The sequence below is a fragment of the Pyrgilauda ruficollis genome, unplaced genomic scaffold, assembly GCF_017590135.1.
Source record: "Pyrgilauda ruficollis isolate IOZ18807 unplaced genomic scaffold, ASM1759013v1 scaffold66, whole genome shotgun sequence".
In the NCBI taxonomy this organism is placed as follows: Eukaryota; Metazoa; Chordata; class Aves; order Passeriformes; family Passeridae; genus Pyrgilauda; species Pyrgilauda ruficollis.
In genome coordinates this window covers 52,646-75,287 of record NW_024528377.1, presented here as the reverse complement: position 1 = coordinate 75,287, position 22,642 = coordinate 52,646, and the positions used below count along the sequence as shown (strand labels likewise).

General features: G+C 41.0%; 1 protein-coding gene across 1 annotated transcript in view; it reads right to left on the bottom strand.

The window, feature by feature from the left end:
• The window catches only part of PHF21B (PHD finger protein 21B), a 156,278-nt gene extending 135,372 nt beyond the window's left edge, over positions 1-20,906 (bottom strand). The window contains exons 1-3 of the mRNA XM_041484496.1: positions 20,853-20,906; positions 20,175-20,207; positions 19,822-19,887 (exon numbers count right to left, since the gene is read on the bottom strand). Coding sequence (XP_041340430.1) covers positions 19,822-19,887; positions 20,175-20,207; positions 20,853-20,906 — 153 coding nt within the window. The remainder of the gene's footprint in view (positions 1-19,821; positions 19,888-20,174; positions 20,208-20,852) is intronic.
• Positions 20,907-22,642: the final 1,736 nt, after the last annotated feature.

Here is a 22,642-nt window from a genome sequence, read left to right as displayed (position 1 = left end):
ATAGAAGACCTGGATTCAGTTTCCAGCTCTGCTGCAAACTTCCCAGCACAACCTCAGTTGCTCTGCTAAATACTTCTGAGCCTCTCTGCCACTCTGTGGAAGTGGAACTATAATATATCTTTTCCTAAACTGAAAGCTCTTCAGACAGAAGTTCTCCCCTGCATTTCTGTGCCTGGGTTAACACCAAGAGACTTCTAAAAGGTTTCTGGAAACTCCTTTAATAGAAAATAATTGACATGTGGTTTCCAAAACTGTAATTACATTTGCAAATATATGATTTTCCTTCACGCAGAAAAAAGAGAAAGTAATGAAACTTCTTCCTTTAAAAAATCACACAATTCTGTACATTTTTAATAAGTTCCATTCTACTGGACACTTTCACATATGCCAGAGATCTGGTGTTCTGGAAAGGAGTTTCACACAGGTGAACACGCAGTTCCAGAGTACTGATGCTGTTTTACTGAAGTGACCTTGACTATTCCACCCAGAGTCCTGCACAACAGAGGAAAATTTGCTATAGGCACACACTAAACATTGACATAAAGTTGGAGTTTATTCCCCAAATTACCAACATAGCCCTTGGAAATCTCTAAGATTCCTGAAAGAGCAGACTCTAAGATCCTTCTTTGTTTTTGCTTTTCTCCCATCCTAAAGCCAACCACTTCCACATATGCAGCCAGGGGAAATCAACAGCCAGTACTTTGTCTTGTGTCACAACAGAAATAAGTCCTCAAAATGCTGTGAATCAGCCCTGCTCCAAAACCTTAGCCACTATTTTTACAAATTCAAATCCAGATAAAACCATAGTTAATGTAACAATGGAACAGGATTTCAATATTTAGCAGTACCTAAAAAACAACAACCAAATTAACTTGCAGCTACTTTTAGCTGCCAACTGAGCACAAACATCTGACATTACGAACAATAAAGAAAGAAAACAACTAAATATTTTATATCAAAGAGGGCCTCAGATTTTAATTAATTTTTAGACTTTGCAAACAGCTACTTGTAACAGAGTTTACAAAGGCCATTTAAAATTGGTGTTGATCTAGAAATCCATATACTTTCACAAAAGGCAACTCATTAGCAGTAAACATTCACAACTGCCAGGTTTTCCACATACAAGAAGAAGCGACTGGAGGCTACTGAAGCAAACAGTAATCACAGAGATTTAAAATTGAGACAAGATGATCAAAATTAGCTCAATATAGTAATTTAAAAAAAAAAACCTGACCTTCTTAAGAAGACTTCAGTATGCCCAGAAATCACAGCCTGATCTATTCTCCCCTAAGCTAATTTTAAAAAGTTGTTTTGGGATGTGAAATCTCTGAGGAAGCCTGAGTGTGCTCAAGAGGCATGGCACTGAACAGAGCAGGAACTGGTGATAAGCTGCAGCCCAGGTCTGTAGGGCTTCTGTAGGCACTTCCAAAGAGGTGCTGCACATCCCACAGAAGTGTGAGGATGTGATCATCTTCCTGATGCTCCACATGGACAAGACCACACCTGGGACAGTGGGAGATCCATCCTGCACTCTGCAGTGCCAGACTAAGCATCCATTTGGAAATGTGGGGTGTATGTATTTAAAGTCTTTACAAAGTGTCACATAAATTGAGTGTACAGCTCAACACTGCAACTGTTAGCTGCTGACTCCAGCTAGGACACAGAAAATTTCTTGTGCTACCAGAACATGCTCAGGAAGGAACTGAAGCTCAGAGAGGCCTTGGGTGTGTGGTCAGTGCCACACACCCAAGCACCAGTGCCAGAACTACTGAGATACAGACAATACTTCACAGGACTTGCTTCCAGACCACCACAATCAAATAAAGTCTATGAAATAAGCCACAACAACAATATTACACTTGAGCAAATCACATAACTTCCAGAAAATTAATTTTTTTTACACAGATTCTATATCTTAACACCACCTAAGTATGTAGAGTTGAGATTCAAAAAGTTTATTAAGGAGCCCTTTCAACTATGTAAATCAGAGCCAAATAAAAAAAAAAAACCCCAAACTTTATCTGGTGGATAAAGTTACACTCATGCATTCAAACAATGAGATTAACCTAAGGTGTGAGAAACAACTGGAGCTACTCTGGCTTTGAGGAGGAACCAACGCTGTGGATGAGAGTTCACAGAGGAGCAGGTACAAAGAAACAAGAGATAACTGACTGAAAGCAGTTCCACATTGCAGCACTCTGCCAACTTCTGCAGAGTCATTCCTGCCATACGTCAGTTTCTGTATTAAGCTCTTTGCCTCAAAAATTCATAAAAGACTAAGTCACAGAGCTAAACTCAACATGTCCTTGAAAAGGGATTATCAGTGCCTGGATGGCCATTGAAAAGAAACAAAAAAAAAAAAAACCCAAACAAATCAAAGCAACTGTGTGCTATAAACCCTAACCACACATTTCTGTGAATTTTACTGTGCTGTGTCAGTGAACAAGAAATGACTGAATGTGGCACTTGGTGCCATGGTGGTGTTGGCAAGTCATAAGTTGGACACGATAATCTTGGAGCTGTTTTCCAGCCTAAGTCATGCTGTGATTCTATAATTTTATGATTATCAGCCAAAGCATGTCATATGCTGAAACAATTATGGTAGGGGACATAGTTTCAACTCATTCTTCCTCTGAACTAGTTATTTTTTAACAAATAATTTTTAAGATTTTTGTAGTTCTTTACTTTTCAGAAGGCTGAGGAAATATTAACCAGTTAGTCCACAATCTCAAACTACGCCACTGAGGCACCCTTTCATTAAATTGATAAAAACCTCCACCAGTTTCACCTGCATGAAAGAAAACTTTGGATCCAGCAACAGATGGGAGGCTAGTCAGAGCCTGTTGGTCCTGCAGAATCCCCAAAACACAGCTTTTAAAATACACTCCTACTTCTTCCAACATTACGAATGTTAAGATGAAGTATCTTTAAATCCTGAATCTCCAAACCCAGCAGACTGTGGCACTGCAGAGGGTAAAACAGTACCTTGATACCCTGTGCTCACCACATTTTTTCTGGGAACTGAGAGGAGAGAACAGGAAAGTTAGAGGGATAAGTCTGGGATCTCAGGCTTGAACTGACAGACACAGAGGAGACAAACAAAGTTTTGCATCAAAATTATTGAGGGAAGGTGCCATCTTTTGCAGTTACCATCAAGACCCATTTTTGCCAGGCTGACCTTTCAGTGTATGTTGCACGAAGATTACACCAAAATTGCTTTCTTTTCACTTTTCCCCTCCCATTTTCTGCACCAACCAAACTCAGAGAAGGATACAAAGACAGACAGACAGACTGACTGATTGATAGGTAGAGAGATTCATAAATAGATGCATTGGACTTTACTGCTGTCCATTACTGGCAGAAAGAAGGAATAAGCATTAAAATACTGCATGCTGCTGCTTTTCTTTACGACAGTGTTAAACACTCTACCCAAGATTATTAAAGCAGTTTCACAAGCTCACTCATTCACTTTCCAGCACGCATCTGTACAAACCATGCCATCTTCTGGTGCTTCCTGGCAGCTAAAACAGAAATACCAGTGTCAGAACTTAAGCTGACACCTCTATATCCATATAGGGAGTCCTCTCCTTATGATTCTGTATCTGAGTGGAGCACTGTACTCTGAGAAAATGTTTCGTGGCTTTTCAGGTATTTCATGGCTCTTCATGGCTCTTTCACATACTACAAACTCAATGAAAAATGAAGTGCCAGAAATAGTATGATTTACTGTGAAATAACAATTCTCTCCTACAAACTGAGCAATCTGTGCCTTGAAAGTCTCTATATTCAACTTATTATAGAAACACTCCTATGACTGATACCATAAGAACTAGAACAGAAAATAATTTTAAAATCAGTTTCTTAATATAACAAAAGCACCTGTCCATCAAGAAGTTTATGACAGCTGGAACCAACTCCCCACATGACATAAAATACAGACTGACTAACTTGTTGAGCTATTCTTTCAGTCCTTTACCTTGTTTTTCTATATCCTGCAGAAATAGTTCCAAACATTATGGCCCACAAGCAAGTAGCTGCTATGTGTTTTCTTCTCCTGCTAAGGCTTCTCAACATCTTTGCATGTCACAGATTCACCTGAATAATAAAAGACTGGTTGTTTGCTTCCACTTTCTCTATTGGAAAGTTGCTCCAGAACCTCATTCTTCTTGTCACTTTGAGACGAACACAATGTCCAGCTTTCATTTCTGCTCTGGTGGCACTAAGAGGACCACTGTAAAATGTACCTTTACACAACTTGTACCTCACAAGTTTTAAATAAATGTTTGTTACTCCACAAGAACCCCACTGCACACTAATCCCTCAGCATCCACAGTTCTCCATTAATTCTGTGATGTAGCCATGTGTTTCTATGCAGACTTTTTCCTGTGAAGAAAGAGTGTCATGTCACTGAGAAACATGCTGACAGCAGGAAATCATGACTATATGTCAGGCAAGAATTGTATAAGACAGCTGTAGCTGCATCTGGTATAGGAGGAATTGCTGGGTAAAAACCAGTAGCTTATCATAGAATCACAAAATGGGTTTGGGCTGGAAGGGACCTCAAAGATCATCTTGTCCCATCCTCTCCCATGGGCAGGGACACCTTCCACTATCCCAGGTTGCTCCAAGCCAAATCAAACCTGCCAGAGATGGGGCAACCACAGCTTCTCTGGGCACCCTGTGCCAGGGCCTGACCACCCTCACAGGAAAGATTTTTCTTCCTAACATCTAATCTAAACCTACTTTCTCTCAGTATTAAGCCATTTTTCCTTGTCCTGTTACACCAGGCCCTCTCAGTCTCTCTCAATCTTTCTTGCAGGTTCCCTTCAGGTGGAAGGCCACAATTGGGTAATCCCACAGCTTCTGTTCTCCAGGCTGAGCAATCCCAATTCTCTCAGCCTTTCCTCACAGCAGAGCTGCTCCAGCCCTCTGACCATCTTGGCACCTCCTTTGGACTTGCTCCAGCAGCTCCATGTCCTTCCTGTGCTGGGCCCCAGGGCTGGAGGCAGCTCTGCAGGTGGGGTCTCACCTGAGCAGGGCAGAGGGGCAGATCCCCTCCCCTGCTGCTCACAGCACAAACCATGCACCATTAGGTCACAACCCAACCATCAGGTCACAACCCATCCCAGCAGGGTGACAGGAAGCCCCATTGGCATTCTGACCCCCTATCCAGCTGCCACACAGCTCCTTGTAGCACTGAAGGTCAGCAGTGGTAAAGTTCTGGATGAAAGAATGCTACTGGCTATTTTAAGAGAATGCTGGAAGACCACTCATCTGTTTCCTTAACATTAAAAAATGGTACAACTATGCTCTCTTTCAATTGTATTTGCTGACTTTTCTATAGTGAGCAAAACATTCAGAGTAAACTAAGTCAAGTAAGTTTCAACTTTGTTTATGAACCTCATTGAGGTTTTTGGGTCTTGTGTAATGGATAACACTACAAACATTAGGAATCTGAAAGGAGAGACAATAATTCCTGCTGAAAAAGGGAAGTGGTGGCATTTTCTTAAGAAATATGAGTTCCAAAGTGCCCCTCTAATGTTCTGTTCAAGCAAGATGTCAAAATCAATGGACACGAAGTTCTGTTAATACAGACAAATTAAGTGCAGACTGCAACCCAAAATACTATAATGCTGTGGAAAAGGCTCCAGCCTCGAGGGACCCTGTTCCCACCCATAATGGGATATAAGTTTTACATCCAAAATAATAAAATAGAAGCTTTTAAGTAAGATATAAATATAAATAAATAAATATATAAAATGTTTTATATCCCCAAGACCTGAAATGGCCCAGATCTTGGGGATATAAAACATTTCCAGCCCTCAGAATAATGTGGGAAAAGATAATAGGGGTTGGTTCTTCATCCCCATTATGCAGAATACAGGAAGGCACTTGATGAACCCAAGCTCACAAGCAGGGAAACTGCCTTCCTCCCTCTCCTCTGTTCACAGCCTGGGATATCATTATAAAGACAGAAGGGCCAGAGATGAGTAGTGCTGTTTTAAATGTCAGAGGAACCCAGCAGCAAGGAGCACATCTTGGCTAAATCCACGTTAAACACTGCTTCCAGTTCAGTTTTCACTGTACAACTACTTGTCCTACTCAGAGAGCATTATAAACACCCACATTAGAAACTGATCATCTTAGTCCTGAGGAAGTGACAGCATTAGATGCCACCATCTCTCAGCACTTTGTATTTTCCTCCTTCCCCAGCTAAGGTGGGTCTACCTACCCAAACAAAGAGAAAAAGAGGTTCCCTGGTGTATTTTCATAGATCAGCTTTATCTCACACCTCCAGGAACACAAGTGAGGGAAGCAAAGTGACACATCCATTCTGGAATTAAAAGTTATTTCAACATTGAGATTATTGAGCTTGAAATTACCACTCTGAGGTTGGACATCATCACTCTAAACAGAGGGTTATTCAAACATTTTAACACGGACAACTGAATACAGAGATGCTAGAAATGACACTCCAGTAGAGGAAAATCAATCACATCTCCAGTTACAGCTGGTAATTAAAAATAGATGTAGTATATTAGCCTTGAGAAATAAAAATGCACAGCATTTTGACAACTACTGATTTGATATTACTGATTGACATTTTGACATTACTGATTTGAATCACATTAAAACTCAGCTTCCTGAACATTTCCTGGGTACAGATTCAGCAAAAGCTTGTTCTATGAAAGGCTGTATCAACTTCAAGCAAATAAACAAGAAGTGAAAAGTGTGCACAGGAGTATCAATCCTCATCTTAATACCCCTTCCAGCATCAAACTTGCAGGAGAGAATTCCTGCCTCTCATCATCAGCTAATTAATTTTAAAATGTTCTCTTCTATTGCTCCTGGGAAACATGGAAATGTGGGAAAAGGAGACTGCTCAGACCTCTTCCAGTTGTGGGTATCCAAAAAGTCACAGTGTGGCTGGCAGCAGTTCCTCCACAGAAGCTCCAGAGCCTCTGCTTTGCTGGGAATTGGGGAAAAAAGTCATCTTCCCATCTCAATCTTTGACCTATACCTCTCTATTTCTCATCAAAATACCAGGACCTCACTGCTGTGTTCACAAAGAACCTGTGAGTTCAATTTTAATCCCTTTGCTCTAGATATCACCTCAAATTTGTTTTCTCAAGCTCTTTGTGTGTTTTGATCTCTGTACACACTGTACACCTCTTCTGCCAGGAGGAGGGGATTTTTCTCTTTAAAATAGGAAGGGTGTTTGTGCCAACACCCTTGAGTCTGGCAGAATCTGACATTTGAAACATAAATCCCTGTGTCTACTTTGTCTTCTTAGCCATTTCCACTAAAAACATTTGGGATGCTCTTAGACAACAGAATTCCCTCAGAACAACACTGGACAGCATGCAAAGCAATGAAATTATTTTAGTTTAAGGCTGATTCATTGCACATTCAACACAGCAAATCAAATTCCCACAGAAGTCCAGCATCCACTAATTCCAATTTCAAGATTTTTTAAAGTTGAAAATAGTGTAATTACTTGGGAGGAATTGTACCTACCTAGTGGATCCTTCACCAGAGAAGGTAAAATTCCTTCAGTGGATAAAACTCAACAGAACACAGGAGTGCTGAGTTCAGTCATGTCAAGAAACTGCATTTTAACAAATGTGAGGCTCTGTACATGTCTAGTCTGCTGAGAACAGTGCATACTTTATGTATTTATATGATAGGTTGGAACAGGCCAGCTGATGAATACATAGCTGTCTGATGATCAAAAGATCTTTTTCAAGGAACAGTGAATCATTAAGTAAATATGTAGCAATTTTCAGCATTATTCAAATTTTGTTCTGGAATAACATTTTTAAGCTACTTTTTGACACCAAAATCTAAAGGTTTAGCCACAGCCTTTAGAGAAAGTCTAGGAGCAAACCAGTGGCTGATGCTGACCTAAACTGAAGCCAGCTTAATGAAAGAGCAAGAACCTGGGAGATCAAGAGAAATGTTAAATCAGTGATTGGGGCACAGCTCAACTGAACCCAAGGAAACTACAAAATCTTAACATGAAGATCTCAGACATTTTTCTTTTATTTTTTTTTTTCTTTCAAACAGTGAAGCAAAATAGAAGACTAACAGAAACTGTAATTACAGACAGAGCTGATGCACACCACTTTGCTCAGCTAACACTAGTAGAACTAACAGGGGCCACACAGTAGGAAGATCTCTAGGAAATACATTAGTCCAGCTTTCAGAACACTGGATCGTCTTACAAAATCTATCATTATCATTTGACAGCACTCAGTTTAATAGGAGGCAATTTCAAACAGCAGCCAGGGACTGAACTGCAAAATAACCCAAAAACTCAACTTTGAGAGAACAGTAGAAGCACAGAATGGCTTAGGTTGGAAAGAACATCTTGTTCATACCTACATGCTATTTTTCTATAAAATAGGATAGCAAGTTCATAAAGTGGGTGAAATGGACCACCTCAGGCAGCCCGAGCCAGGAAAATGCCTTGCTCTGTATTTGTAACAGTAGGCAAAGTCACTCAAAGATGAGTTTTGGGGGAAGTTTATTCTTTCACTGTGTATGGAAAACTGACAGCTACTACTGCCTTAACTGTCTGCATTACCTTATGGTCTGAATCCTGGAGGAGAATCTCATTAAGCCAAACCCTAAATACACACAGCATAAAGACAGACCCAGACCCAAAAAACTTCAGCATATTTAGGATAATTACTTTATTAAGAATGCGCAAGAGGAAAAAAAGATAAAATAATCAACTATGGCCAAAGTTTTTCAACCAAAAGGCCTGAAATCAGAGTTTAAATCCAGATATAGTCTCATAAATAAAAATGATCTATCTAAAGATGTCAGAAATAGGAATTGATACTGAAGGCTTCATAAACTCTCTGATTTAAAATACAAAATGCAAACAGCCTCCCAGCCAAGGATACAGATGGAAGCTCAGACTCTATTCTTAAAACAGGTCTTTCACCTTTGCTCCACCTACCTCAGGCTCAGTGCTGGCCTAGATCTCAACCCAATTTCCACCAGTTTTATGAATTTACACCTCAGTCTCCACATCATTGCAAGGAGCTGCTGACTCCCCTCTTTAATCATCAGTACTAAGCCTCTCTGTGTGTATGTTTGCACACACACATGGCAGGGAGAAGGGATGACTCTCCAATGTCAAAAAAAAATCAGCTGAATGCCACACTCCCAACCTGAGTTTGGCATAAAAAATCATAGGCTTCTCACAATCCTCAGTTATATTATTCATGCAGAATGCACTCAGCATTCTATTGTTCCTGCTCTCATTGTTTATAAATGAGTCTTTGCTTCATCTGGGGATGGAAGTTCCTTTAAGATTCCTTTACTAAAAGTACTTCTGTAATGAGATACACTGCTAGCACTCAGAGGGTTAAAGAAGTTTCTGGAAATGTTTGTGCTTCTGGAGAAAAAAACGTATTTTTGTCTTTATTGAAGGAAATATGAAACCCTGGATCTTGCTGATTTATTTTAGCCAATCTGACACACAGGTTCCTATTCCTTCCTAAATGTTTCAGAAAATAATGAAGATATTTCAGAAGAAAATATTTCAGAAGAAAATTTCTTCATATGTTAAGACTCTTGTTTTTATACCTCACCTAAATATTCCCAGCTCTATCACAGTAAAATATTAACCTAGGACATGGTCTTCAAATGCTGTGCCTGGCATAAATACTATTTCTCATGTCAGGACATGAATTGTTCCAGATCCCTGTTGTTAGGGATCTACAAAAAAACACACAAGCCTTTGTCCAGCGATATTGCAAATTTCATGATTTAGCTTGTTTGACAGTTTGGACTACCATCATTAAACCTGGAGATTGTGCAAGATTCTAGTGCATTCCCCCAGATTAGAGTTTTTTCAATCCAAATTAACAAATTTCAATCCAATTAACAGTGGGCTGAATTGTGAAAGAAAAAGTAAGTTAGTCAGATGGCAACTGAATCACTTTTGGCTGAAGACATCCTTCTGTTTTAAAACCAGTGTTGCCATGGTTTAAAGGGGAGTGGGACTGCATTCACATCTCCATTCTTTACCTCTCTTATTGCTTTTAAAGTTCAAAGGACTTCTTTTTGCTGCTACTAAGGCTGAGACACTGCAGATCCAAAAGGGACAAGAGGCAAGCTGCCACCTGACATACTGAAACCAGAAAACTGGAGAGATCCATCCATCCATATTTTGGAGTGAAAGAAACTGGGTTTTTTGAACTAAGGACTCAAGAAATATAACAGTTTGCCAGTTATGGAAATGCATTTATATTTCACTAATGTTAAGCAGAGAAACAATCCCATCTCTTTCAAAAGATTTCTCCTTTCTACTTGCAAATATCAATGGAGTTTATGAAATGGATAGGTTTTGTCTTTTTAATATCAACCCCTAATATATTAGCTCTTAACTGAAGTTTCATGAAGCCAACCCTAACAGCAGTATCTTTAAGCCAACAAACTCCCTTTTCTGTGGGTTCTCCTAACACTCTGGACTGCCTTCATCTGCCCTCTCCCCTCCTCACCTGCTTTTCTCTCTCTGGTAATAGTCTGGTTTTTTATCACACCAGTGCAAACTTTGGGTAACTCCAGTGAACTCCAGGGAAATATATTTCTGGACTTACACCTGCCTAGCCAGCAGAAAATGTAAATTGAGCAGAACAGTATTTAGTTTGCTCATTAAAGGCATTTTTCCCCTTTAATTTATATTAAAAAAATAATGAAGTCTGGATTGTATTGCTCACACTCATCTTCAATAATACCACATTCGTCCAAAGACCCTATTGAAAAAAGCTACTCACTTTTTCACTAAAAACATATGCAATTAGTAGAGGAGAGAACAAAAAGTATTTCTTTCAACAAAGATCAGCCCTGTAGGTCATTTGAAGGAGGGACAGTAGTGCAGAATTTCAATTGGGTTTTTGAAACAGCAGCTTTTAAAAAACATATTTGCAGTTTAAGTGCCAGGTTTTGTCTAAGAAGACAAAAAAAGATTGCAAATACTTCTGTCACTCCTACATTCCAATTAGTTTTGGAGGGGTGAAAGATGAGAAATTAAAACAATTCCACATGGAATTGTTTTAACATGGAGGGTAAATAACCTCCAAATCTGGAAACTCATTGGTGTGTGCAACCAAGGACGAGTGCCGAACGCAACACATCCATGGAAAAAAAGTGCACTGAAAAAAGCTGGGCTTGTTTTCCATTTAAATCCATGCCTATTCAAAACAGTCATATCTGAATTTCTAAGAGCATGCAAAATCAGTATGCATTTACCATAATAAATGCCTTTTTCATCAACCAACAAAACAGAACAGATACAAATGAACCAATCAGGGATTTCCAGTCAGCTATCAGTGTTAGAAAAGCTACTCTGCAGATTCCAGTTGAGTCACCACAGAGGAGAAAAAAAAAGGGGGAAAAAGGGGGAAATAAATTACTGTGTGCAACTCCATCTGCAAACTGCTTCTCCCGCGCTGGTATGTAATAAAACGTGTTGCTAAGATACAAGCTGCTAAAGAAGTTCATTAAAGGACACTTTAAACAAAGCTGCCAGACTCTTTTCCCTTTAAAGACTGCTTATTTGGTTCTGTCCCTTGTGTTTATAATTAGATCCTCTATATGAGAGATTGTGTTCCATTCAAGCCCACTCAGCAAAGAATGTTAATAAAATAATGTAAATAAGGCACTGGTTTAGGTTGTACATATTTATGGGCTGCAGAGCTGCTGATAGAAATGCATCTGGACTCCACCTGTATTTTTAAATGCAAAATAAATGCTTTTCCAAGTAGTTTCTCCCTAAGCAGGAGAGCAGAAACATTAGCTTCTGCACCCAGCACTCTGACCTAACTTTCAGAAAATACTTTCAGGCAAAGAAAACTGGCTTCTTGCCTAAAGTTTGGAGTTTCTGAGGTGCTTCTCATATAGGCTTTTATATGCAAGCCTTTGTTATCTACACTGAAATAAAGGACAAAATTGTTTATGTCTTTCCCCTGGCAATCTTTCTTTTTTTTCCATCTGTATACAAATTCCTAGATGTGTGTTAATGATTTACAGAATTTCCTTGATCTAATACATTCACAAGTAAGTCTGTTTTGTAATATTTTATTGCCAGGAAAGATATGCTATCAAATAGGTCTTTATCTGACCTTATGTAAATTACTTTTAGTCCTCATAGTAACACTTGGAGGATAGGTGTACTTAGGCTTTTGTTTTGGTTGAAGGGAAGAGAACGGGCAAGATGTTATTTTGCTTTCAGTCATCGTGGTGAAATGATACTAAAGAAATAATTTCAGCATTTATCTGTTTGGCACTTAATAACACACAAGATGCATAAATCACAGATGAGAGTTAGTATCAGTGATTACATAGGAAATGTCAGTTGTCACTTTATAACCTGCATCTCACACTAAATTCTGTACTGCAGTTCCCAGTACGTATATATTTTTAATTACGTTTTCAGGCTCATTTACATGCGCATATTGGCTTTCTGCCTGAATGATATCAAAGAGAAAGACCTTATGCTCACACCCAACCACACACACACACAGAAGCAAATTTATACACAGAGACACTCAAGTCTGTACATTTCTGAGAATGGAAGCTTCTCTCTTCGTCATTCTTAGAAAAGACTCACCAATAAATCTTTAGGCAATCTCAGCTGATTTGAAGCACTTTAGAAAAACAAATCATTATAGAAAATGTAGGTTAATCTCTGCTGCATGTCAAAAGTATCAATGATTCTCACTTGACTCAATTATTTGAAATGTAATATACAATTTCACTTTCTGTAACCTTATAAGATTTGTCATCAATAGCTGAGTTGCACAGAAAGGCAATTCCACTCCTTCTCCCCAGATAATACATAAGCTACATCACAAAGTACCAACAGGATCAAGCTAAATTAATGTGGAAACGAAAATAACTTATATACAATATAGACTTAACTTCTGTTTCAAGGCCAATTATATGCTTCTCTCAATTAAACACAAGCAATCAGACCAACCTTCAGGTGAACACACTGCTCTGGCCAGAGCCTCAATACCCAGGCTCTTAAAACAGAATTACAGCTCTGAAAATAAGACTGCCTCTCAAAAGCCTAAATTAACGCCACCCATCATATCTATAGAGTTCTCAAGTACTTATTGTTTTGATTTTACTGCAGCTGCACTTATGGTCAATACTCTGGTTTACTTTAATTCAGTCAAAGGATTGTTTTATAGTTTCAACTTGGACGTATATTTAAGTTCTCCATGGGTTAAAAAAAGGAAGATACATGCTCCTATTTCCTAGTTCTCTGTCTATTCACCAGAAGGGTCTGCCTGTACATGTGCAAAAAGCCCTGTGGTACATATTAGATTTCAATAGATGCTTACTATTGGCAGTTGCAGGTTGGAGTGAGAACTAAGCCACATCAGCAATTTCATATGACACTCTGGAAATTGCTACTGCATAACAATAAGCAGCTGATTCAGAAAAGAGAGTGGTGGGGGAGAAAACATTTTTCATGAAGTACATTTTAACTCAAGAAGAACAACTCCAAATGAAAAACTAGCACCACCTTAAGTTTAAAAAAAAAGGATTAAAAATTATATAAAATATATGTATACACAGACATATAAGAGAAGTGTGTGACGAGGATTGGATAGACCAAATATGAGTCTATTACACTGAAATAACTGTCTACTTTATTGGCAGAATGACAAATTTGCATTTCAATTAGTCCAGTTCTGGTTCTTTTTGGTTCTTCTTTGTTCTTACAGCCTATTTTCATACTTCCCTTACCTCCAGCTCCTCTGCATGTACCAGTTGCCCCCCTTGACATTATGGCCACACATACACCATGTACCATGGCCTTGTCTTATTGATTTGCAAATTTCTATCCTTTAACTCTATTGCTTAAAAATGCTGTTGTTCAAAATCAGATTTTGTTTTGGGGCGGAAGGAAGAGGGAAGCATCATTTTATAATCAAGTACAAAAATACTGCATATATCCTTGATCACAAAGAGAAAGGCATAGAAGGAAAAGTTAAAAGTAACTTTGCATGAACATGTCTTTATATGCCTTCATGCTTTCAACTTGGAAATCAAATCTGCAATGAGATGAAAAGGGATTTTCTCTACTTGAACATAGCAGAAGTATTTAGACTGGCGCAGTATCCCATTGGAAATGTTATTTAAAACCACCATTCAAAACTCTTCTCTAGCACCATGCTTTGGAAAGAAGACATTCCCCTTTTCTCCCACAGATGCAAGGAGTCTGTGCACCAGATCCTGGGACAAGATGAAGTGGTTCAAACATCTGCCATGACACACTGCCCTGGATGAGCCACACACATGGCAGGAACCACTGGAGTTTGGTTCCATCAAACCAAAGACTCCTGCAGAAGCACCACTTAACAGCTACCCAAGTGTCTGCTCAAAAATTAAAACAAATTCTAACTCCAAGACTCAGAGTTCCTACACAGAACTAAAGTTACTTTGAAAGAGCCTCCCTACTAAAGTATTGTGTACATCTGAACAAATACCTGTTTGCTGCAAGTATAGATTAGATATTTTACTGTGTAACAGGTAGCAAGTGTCGTTAGTGTAAAACCAGAAATTAAATAGGAAGGTATTGTTGGCATCATTCCTTTTTCTAAATAGGCAAAGGTATTGTAGGGAAAAAAATTGCTAAATCACAGGGATAATCATCATAGCCAGCTCCTCTAATGAGGCATCATGGGATTACTGGAGTTATTATAAGAGTCATCTTATTGAAGAAATTCAAAGTTAATTGAAATCAATTGTACTGTTCTGACAGCAGGTGTTTTAAGTGGGTAAAATATCAAAGTGAACCCTTTAAAATTGTTAGAATGAATGTAACATTCTCTTTTCAACAGTTAGCCCTGCCAAGTGATACACTGTACAAGTAGAGAGAAGTGTACAGTCAAAGAAAAAAGCTGGAATGAAATAGCATTTCCCATGCCAGTCCAGCAGCTACCAAACAAAACTGGGTTCTAACCCCTCTAGTAGAAATTTTTGTTACACATGTGTGAATTCCATGAATCTTTTTAAGGGCAACCTAATGGCAGGCTGAAAGCCCTATTTCCATTCCTCCATGAAAATGTCCTTTATTACCCTTTTCCTCCAATATGACATGGGAATCTCAGTATGCTGCTACTGAAAGCACAAACAGAATGCTAGGATTGTCATTATGCAAACTATATTTCTAAGTTTCTCCACCAAGAAGCTGAAGGTAATTCCTTCCCTACTTTTCCCCCTCTTTCTATAGGTGGCATAACAAGCAATACATTACCACCTGATTTGGCCAAAAAAACCCCAAAACCGGAGCTTTCTGGGAACTGGAGGTCTCTGAATTACAATCCAGAATCTTTACTCTGATCCAGTAAGTTCATTTTATTGTGCAATTGTTCAGGATTCCCAGCAAAGTCAGCAGGACCTCATTATGCAGAAGAATGGCCAAGTCAAGCTCATATTTAATACCTGTTGTCTTTGTGTTTACAGACTCAGTGCAGTGATAGAAAAGTTAAAACTCCACCTGGGAGCCCATCACCCTGCCTGCCCTGACATCCAGAGCCAGACATGGAGGCAGTTCTTGCCACAGCAATAGGGAGGGCTGTGCATACCTTGGGTCAGTTTGACATCAGGTTCAACTCAATCTGGAAATGCCTTTCAGATTTTACCTGAGTTTTCACTGAAGCTTATAACCCTTATTTTACCTTAATCATTTTGAAAGAACCCAGCCATGTGAAATACTGAGCTCTGGCAATACCAGTAAATTACTCTTTACCTCATGTAAACAATGCTGTCATTTACAGGCACAGCCCAGCATGAACTTCAACAAACCCAAAATCCACTTCCTCCTCTTCCCCAAAACAGAGACAATATCAGCACAATGAGACACCTTGAGCTAAACCATCTCCAACAACTGCACAAGAACTGTACTTCAATTTTAAGCAGTCTAACACTTTCCACAAACAGGTTTTGCTGGTGATCACCACAGGCAAAATACAGTCAGTGATTTCATTTCAGGTATACTACCCAAAAAACCCCCAAACCAGCAATAACACAGGCTGGGAAAGTCTGCCTGAAACTGATGCTGATTTTCTGCATAGATATTAAATTATGGTAAAGAAATGAGGCAGCACACAAGTGAATAGCATAATGTCTTTCAGGAAGGCATATTTTTATTACTGTGCTACAGGAGAGGCTGTCTGAATTCAGAGTTCATCATGGTCAAAAATATAGTGGTCCACACATGTTCATTGTTAAAGACCTGGCTTGCCACCTAACACTTATGTCAGTAAGGAGGAACAAGAAAAAAGGAACTTCCAATGGAGGTTAAAGATTTGTTTATTTTTTTTTTTACCCTGATCTATTAACTAATAAGAGACAACTTTCTAGAATTAAAAGATCCTTAACAACTCTTTAAGGACATAAAGAGCAAGAAACACATGCAGCAGAGCACCTCTGGTGTGCTATTAAGGCCAGTGCTGGCTCTTATGATGGCTCTTTTATTTACATAGAAATGCTTGTTGCTTGACAATTTAGATAAAAATGTTACCGCTACTCTGCATGTGCTGTAGACTGAAGGTGTAAAACCACTGGACTAACTAATGGAGCCTTCACACATCATATCTTGTTAAAGAAGAGGTAACCCATTCTCAAGTGTGATGACAATTAATCAAAACCACAGCATCTGAGGGATGCACTTGTGACAGAAGTCTAAGCTGTCTTTCTGAGTTGGATGCCAAACTAAGAACTGATTGAAGCTATTGCCTTCCTGTAATGAAAATGATGGATCTAGAGTGCTTATTTGAAGACACTGAAAAATATTAAAACTACACTAAATTCTATATTTCTCTAACCCACCAACATAAAGGAAACATCAGTGACTAACCAGGGATCCTTAATTAGGATGCAACTTTAAATCCAGCTGCACATAAAAGTCCACTTCATAAATTTCCCTCAAAAGTTGAGTTTGTCATTCAGTTATTTCTTGTCTTCATTTGTAACTTTCAAGAAAAGTACACATTGCCACAAATGCCATTGTAGCCAACTACAATGAAAAGTGATGAATAGGGGCAGAACTGGGAGACAACATTCACTCCTGCTATGTTCCTAACAAGTGTAGATGGGGGTTTTTTGTTTGTTTGTTTTGCTGTTTCATCAATTAACATATGCGGTTAAATTGAAATGCAATTTTAGGGTCTTTTGTATTCAGTATACACAAAATCAAAGGTATACATTATTGAATTATGAATTTGTTGTGCCTAAACAAATCTTTGGGGGGGATAAAGGAGGAAGGAATGTAAATACATATGTAAAAATAACCTCCCTACTTGAACTGCCTATTTAAATTTACACTGGTGTTTCCATGGAAGTGGGGGCATGAGACGACCAAACAGCTCCACCATTAGCCCATCTGTGGTCTCAGGGGTCCTCACTGCTCCTTCTCTGTACCCTCGATGATGTAAAGTTCATTTACAAGGCACTACCTAAGGAGCAACTACTAATTATAGCAAGCCTGCAAAGTTACTCAATGGGTTTGTGACCTGGACACAAGCTAAGACCTCCAAACTCATTTCACTTGTGACCTGAGAAAGATTTCAGTGCAGACCTCTGGAGGTGGCAGCCTGGAGCACAAGGACACCACACCACCAGCCAGGCTCTTAATTATGAGCTCTTGTTGCACAAGATGTTGAAAACAGTAAAAAAAATCTAAAGTTTTGCTAAAAACTATGATGTTTCCTGCTAGGCCAAATTTGCTGCTCACAGAATTTAGGTATTTTATGTTTAATTACTTCATGGTCTATAGATTTATTTACAAGATTATGAGAATGGCAAGTCATAAATATACACGAATTTTTTATTGGTTAGTTTGGATTATACATAAATATGCTGTGCAAGCTTAGCAAAAACCATTTTCCCCAAGCTGAATCAGAATGTTCAAACTGAATTTTCAAATGTGTCTCTCTGCCTTATCTAAATTCCAACATGACATATAATAAATAGCTTCTCATTTACTGCGATCATAAAAATTTAAACAGCCTTGAAATAGTTGCTACAATATAGGGGGAGATTATCAAATCTATGTTCCATATATCTACTTAGAACAGTAAAACTATTTTGATATTTAAGAAACAACACATAAAGATGCATTGTTGCAGGAAAGGCTTTTACCTTATTAAAAAAAAAAAAAAAACACAACAAGGTTCTACCCAATATAGTAGTATTAGAGTTAACAATTTGCTGTTTTACACTGCAAAACAAGGACTAACAGCCCTTACACATCATGTAGTGTCAGATTTGCTTTTAAAAAGAAACTATCTGATTTGATTCTATACAGTGATTAAACATCTTTGTGCTCTGCTGAGTAGGGTATTCTCTCCCCTCCCCCCTCCAAAAATGGCATCAAAGCAATCAAAATGGTAATGTTCAGCATGAATGGGGCCCCATCCCCCACCGGCAAACTCCGCAGACTTTTCTCCATGTTAGGAGGAACCAACACCCCTTCCTCACAAAATGGAAGCTTCCACTACCAAACTGAGAGTGCTGACCAATTCTCATTACAATAAACTGGGAGAACAAGGGTGGCAGTGCAACCACCGCCCGCAGGCACGCAGCACACGGGCGCTTTGCAACTTTTGAGCACAACTCCGGCAAAACAAAACAGAACACACGCCAAAAAAAAAAAAAAAAACAAAAAAAAAACCAAAAAAAAAAAAGAGGGACGGGGGAAAGAACACGCGTCGCCTTCCGGCGCCCCCTCGGCGGGGCGGCTCGGGCCCGGCGCTGTCCCCAGCGGCGGTGCTGAACGGGGAGGCCGCGCTCAGGCCGGGCAGCGGCGAGCCCGGCACCGCCCGGCGTGACCCGGGGGCCGGCCGCAAAGTTCAGCGCCGGGATGCAGAGGGGGGGCTCGGGCCGCCAGATCCCCCGCTGGCTTTTCCAGCCGTCTTTCCCGCGCTGGAAGCGGCGGGAGAGAGGCCGGGGGAGCGGGAAGGCGAGCGGCGCTGTCCGCGGTGCTGAGCCCCGCTGAGCCCCCGCGCCTCAACTTTCTCCTCCCGGGCAGAGCCCCGGCACAAAAACAGCCATGAGAAACTTTGGGAAGGGCGGGGGGAGAGGGAAGGGGAGGAGGCAAGGAGGAAGGCTCCCGGTTTGTTTTGTTTCTCTCCTCCGGTTTTGGTGGGTTTTTTCCTCCCCCTCTCCCTGGCTGCTGAAACGGGTTAATCTGGTTTTATTCGTATTTTTGGAAGGGGGTAGAAAAAAGTGAAAGTGCCTAAGTGAACTCGAATCAAAAGGCAACACGTCAGATCAGACCAAGGGAAGAGAAAGGCAAGTGGGGAGGGGAAGAAAAAAAAAAAAAAAAAAAAAAAAAAAAAAAAAGAAATAAAGTGATCAATAAAAATCAGTTTTGTAATTAAACCCAGAAATGGCTCCAAACGGGGCTCCAGCCTCCTCCTTCCCAACTCTTGCTCTGCACATTACACAGAAGTGCACAAAGTAGCCCAAGACAGGAGAATTTTCCATATTCCTAAAACATGTCGACCAACTCAAAATGGACGCCTCTTTTTTTTTCTTACGTTTTAACTACTGCTTATCTTTTTACTACTAGTACTGAAATAATTCTTTCCCCCGGCAACACATCAGAGAATCCGACCTCATTATCAAAACATGCATTTTCTGACTCTATGCAAAAGAAAATGGATGTTATATCCCCTGCCGCCAGTATTTTTCAGCTAACGCAGACACTTTTCGGATGTTTAGATAGTGCATCATAAAAACAAGAAGAAAAACCAAACACAACTGAATCGATCTGTTCCTTACTTGTTTCTCATTAAGAGCTGCTATTCTTGATTGCCTTTCATGGATTTGTTTCTTAAGATCCCCGTTCTGCAAAAACGGCAACAAGACGCATATTAAAGGCAAAGTGCAAACTAACCCCGTGATGAATAAACTTGCGAGCTAGAAATTGTTCAAAGGCAAAACCATTCCACCGAAGCCGTACAGAAGCATGCACACACAAAACACCCTCCTTAGCAAGAAAGCTCAGTGCAGACTACAAAATGAGATCTCTTACTGATAAAGTTTCTCATCCTGCTGTCCCAGCACAACTGCGCTTATTACAGCAGGGATAAAATACTGAAGAAGAGAAAAAAAAAAAAAGGATCTGCATTTACCTGTGGATCTTGCTTCATCTGTGCAACTAGTTTCTATTAAAAAAAAAAATCGCCCCACAAAAAAGGAGGAATTAGAAACTGTTTCAAGTTTAATGGATTTTTTTAAATGTATGTATGTGTGTGGACGGGGGAGGGAGGGGGGTAAGGAACAAAGAGGCAAGTAAACACTGCGAGTCAGTTTCAAGCAAAGCTCATAAATATTCAAGTCTCGTCCTAATCTCTCCAACACACACACACACACACACACACACACACGCACTCTCACTCACACTCACAGCAGCACGGACTGCAGCGCTGACTCCGCATCTCCCCAGCACACACACACACACACACACACACACACGCACTCTCACTCACACTCACAGCAGCACGGACTGCAGCGCTGACTCCGCATCTCCCCAGCACACACACACACACACAAAAAAAAAAACTCAGCCAAACAAGCCGCAAAAGTACTTTGGGGCAGCGCTCGCCATTGCGGCGGGGAGCCGGGGGTCCCCGCCGCGCCCCCCGCGAACCCCTCCCCTGGCCGCTGCGGCAGCGCGGCTCTCACACACACTCTCACGGAGCCTCTCACGGAGCCTCTCACCGCGGCTCTCACCGAGCATGCATCGCCGCGGCTGGCAGCCCGAGCGGAGGCACGGCGCGGCCGGCCGCCCCCGCATTTCATTCTGTTACCTGCTGACACTGGATTTCCACTTTTAACGCCTCCTGCAAGCTGTGTAGCTCCATCCCTGCAACTTGCCAGGCACTTTCCTGCCACTTTCAGATCCGAGTGAAGTTTTTTTTTGTTTGTTTGTTTGGTTTGGTTTTTTTTTGCTTTTTTTTTTTTTTTCTCCCTTTTTTTTTTTTTTTCTCCCTTTTTTTTTTTTTTTCTCCCTTTTTTTTTTTTTTTCTCCCTTTTTTTTTTTTTTTCTCCCTTTTTTTTTTTTTTTCTCCCTTTTTTTTTTTTTTTGGCTTTTTTGGTTTTGTTTTTTCTCTCTTGCTTTTTGCAACAGACCCGCCAGCCAGCCACCCCTCCCTCCGTGGAAAAATGGAAGAAAATGATCTTTTAAAGTAACTAAAAAAAAATAAAATAAATAAATAAATAAAAAAGGAAAGCCGGGAAAAAATAAAGTAAAATAAATAATTAAAAAGAAAAGGAGTGGCGGCACCAGAACAACGGTACGGGAGGAAGAGCGGCAGGACAGCGGGCAGACACAAGTACTCGGCGTGCTCGGCAAGTTCTTCGCCTCTTTGCTGGGGACACGGACTCATTACTCACTTTCCGCCGATCTGGAGGGATGGGGATGGGGATGGGGATAGGGATAGGGAGAATGAGAGAAAGGGGGTAGAGGATAGAGATAAGGGTAGGGATAGGGATAGTTGAGAGGGAGAGGAATAGGAGACAGGGCCAGAGATAGGGATAGAGACAAGAACAGGGACAGGGGATTCAGAGTGGGATAGGGGAAAAGGAAAGGACGAGAGCACGGACAGGGGATTCGGCTTCCTTTCCTTTCCCTTTCCTGCCCACCCCGAGCGTGTCCACTGGGGACTGTCCTGGGGTGAGGGAGGGACGCCCCTCAGCATGGCGAGAGACCTTCCTCCCAGTTCCCCCCAGATCCCGGCCTTCTGCTCCAAGCCAAGCGCTCCCACTCCACCTGACCCACGCTCCCCTTCCCAGCCGGTGGATCTCCTCTGCCCTTCCCCGTCCCTGTCCTCACGGGGCCAGCCGGGGCAGCCGCCCCTCGCTCCGCCCCGCCCCGTCCCGCCAGTGTCTCCCCCATGGCGTGAGGGGCCGTGCTCGCCCCAGGGAACGCTCCCGCCGCCCGGGATCCTCGGCCATGCCCAGGATCCCGGCTGGTGTCACCTGCTTCAGGCAGAGATCCAGGCACTGGGGAGTCACAGGGTCCGGGAGGGTCACAGGGTCTGGGAGGGTCACAGGCAGCGCATCCATTTTACGCGGTTCCTCACCCACCCCATCCAGCTGCTCCTCACCGGGACAGCACCGGGACTGCTGTACCTCACTGCTGGTGTCCTCGCACCCCAAAGTGGGGTGACAAACCTGAGACACATTAAAAAGCGAAATCTAACCAGCGGAGTTTCCTGTCTTCTGGCAGATGAGTTACTTTCAGATCTGCAGCTAAGGGAGAGCACAAACGGGGTTGTAGTAACTCAAGGAAGAAGGGATGGGAGTGTGGCACCCGCTCAAATGAACCTGCTTCTGAGGGATGGCGATGCAGATCCTCTGAACCTATTTAGTTAATAGATAATATTTTAAACTGGTTGACTCAAGAAGGGTTGACTCAAGCGGATGCTCCAGTTCAGCCAAGTCAAGTTGAATAGTAAGGGATCTGAGTGCCACCAGGTCACCGTGCAGCACAGATGTGCTCCAGGTGTGGACACAAACACATCACCTTGATGTCACTTCTCTTCCATGAATATGGGATAAGACTTCAGGTCCTAGAGACAGACACTACCTGATGCAG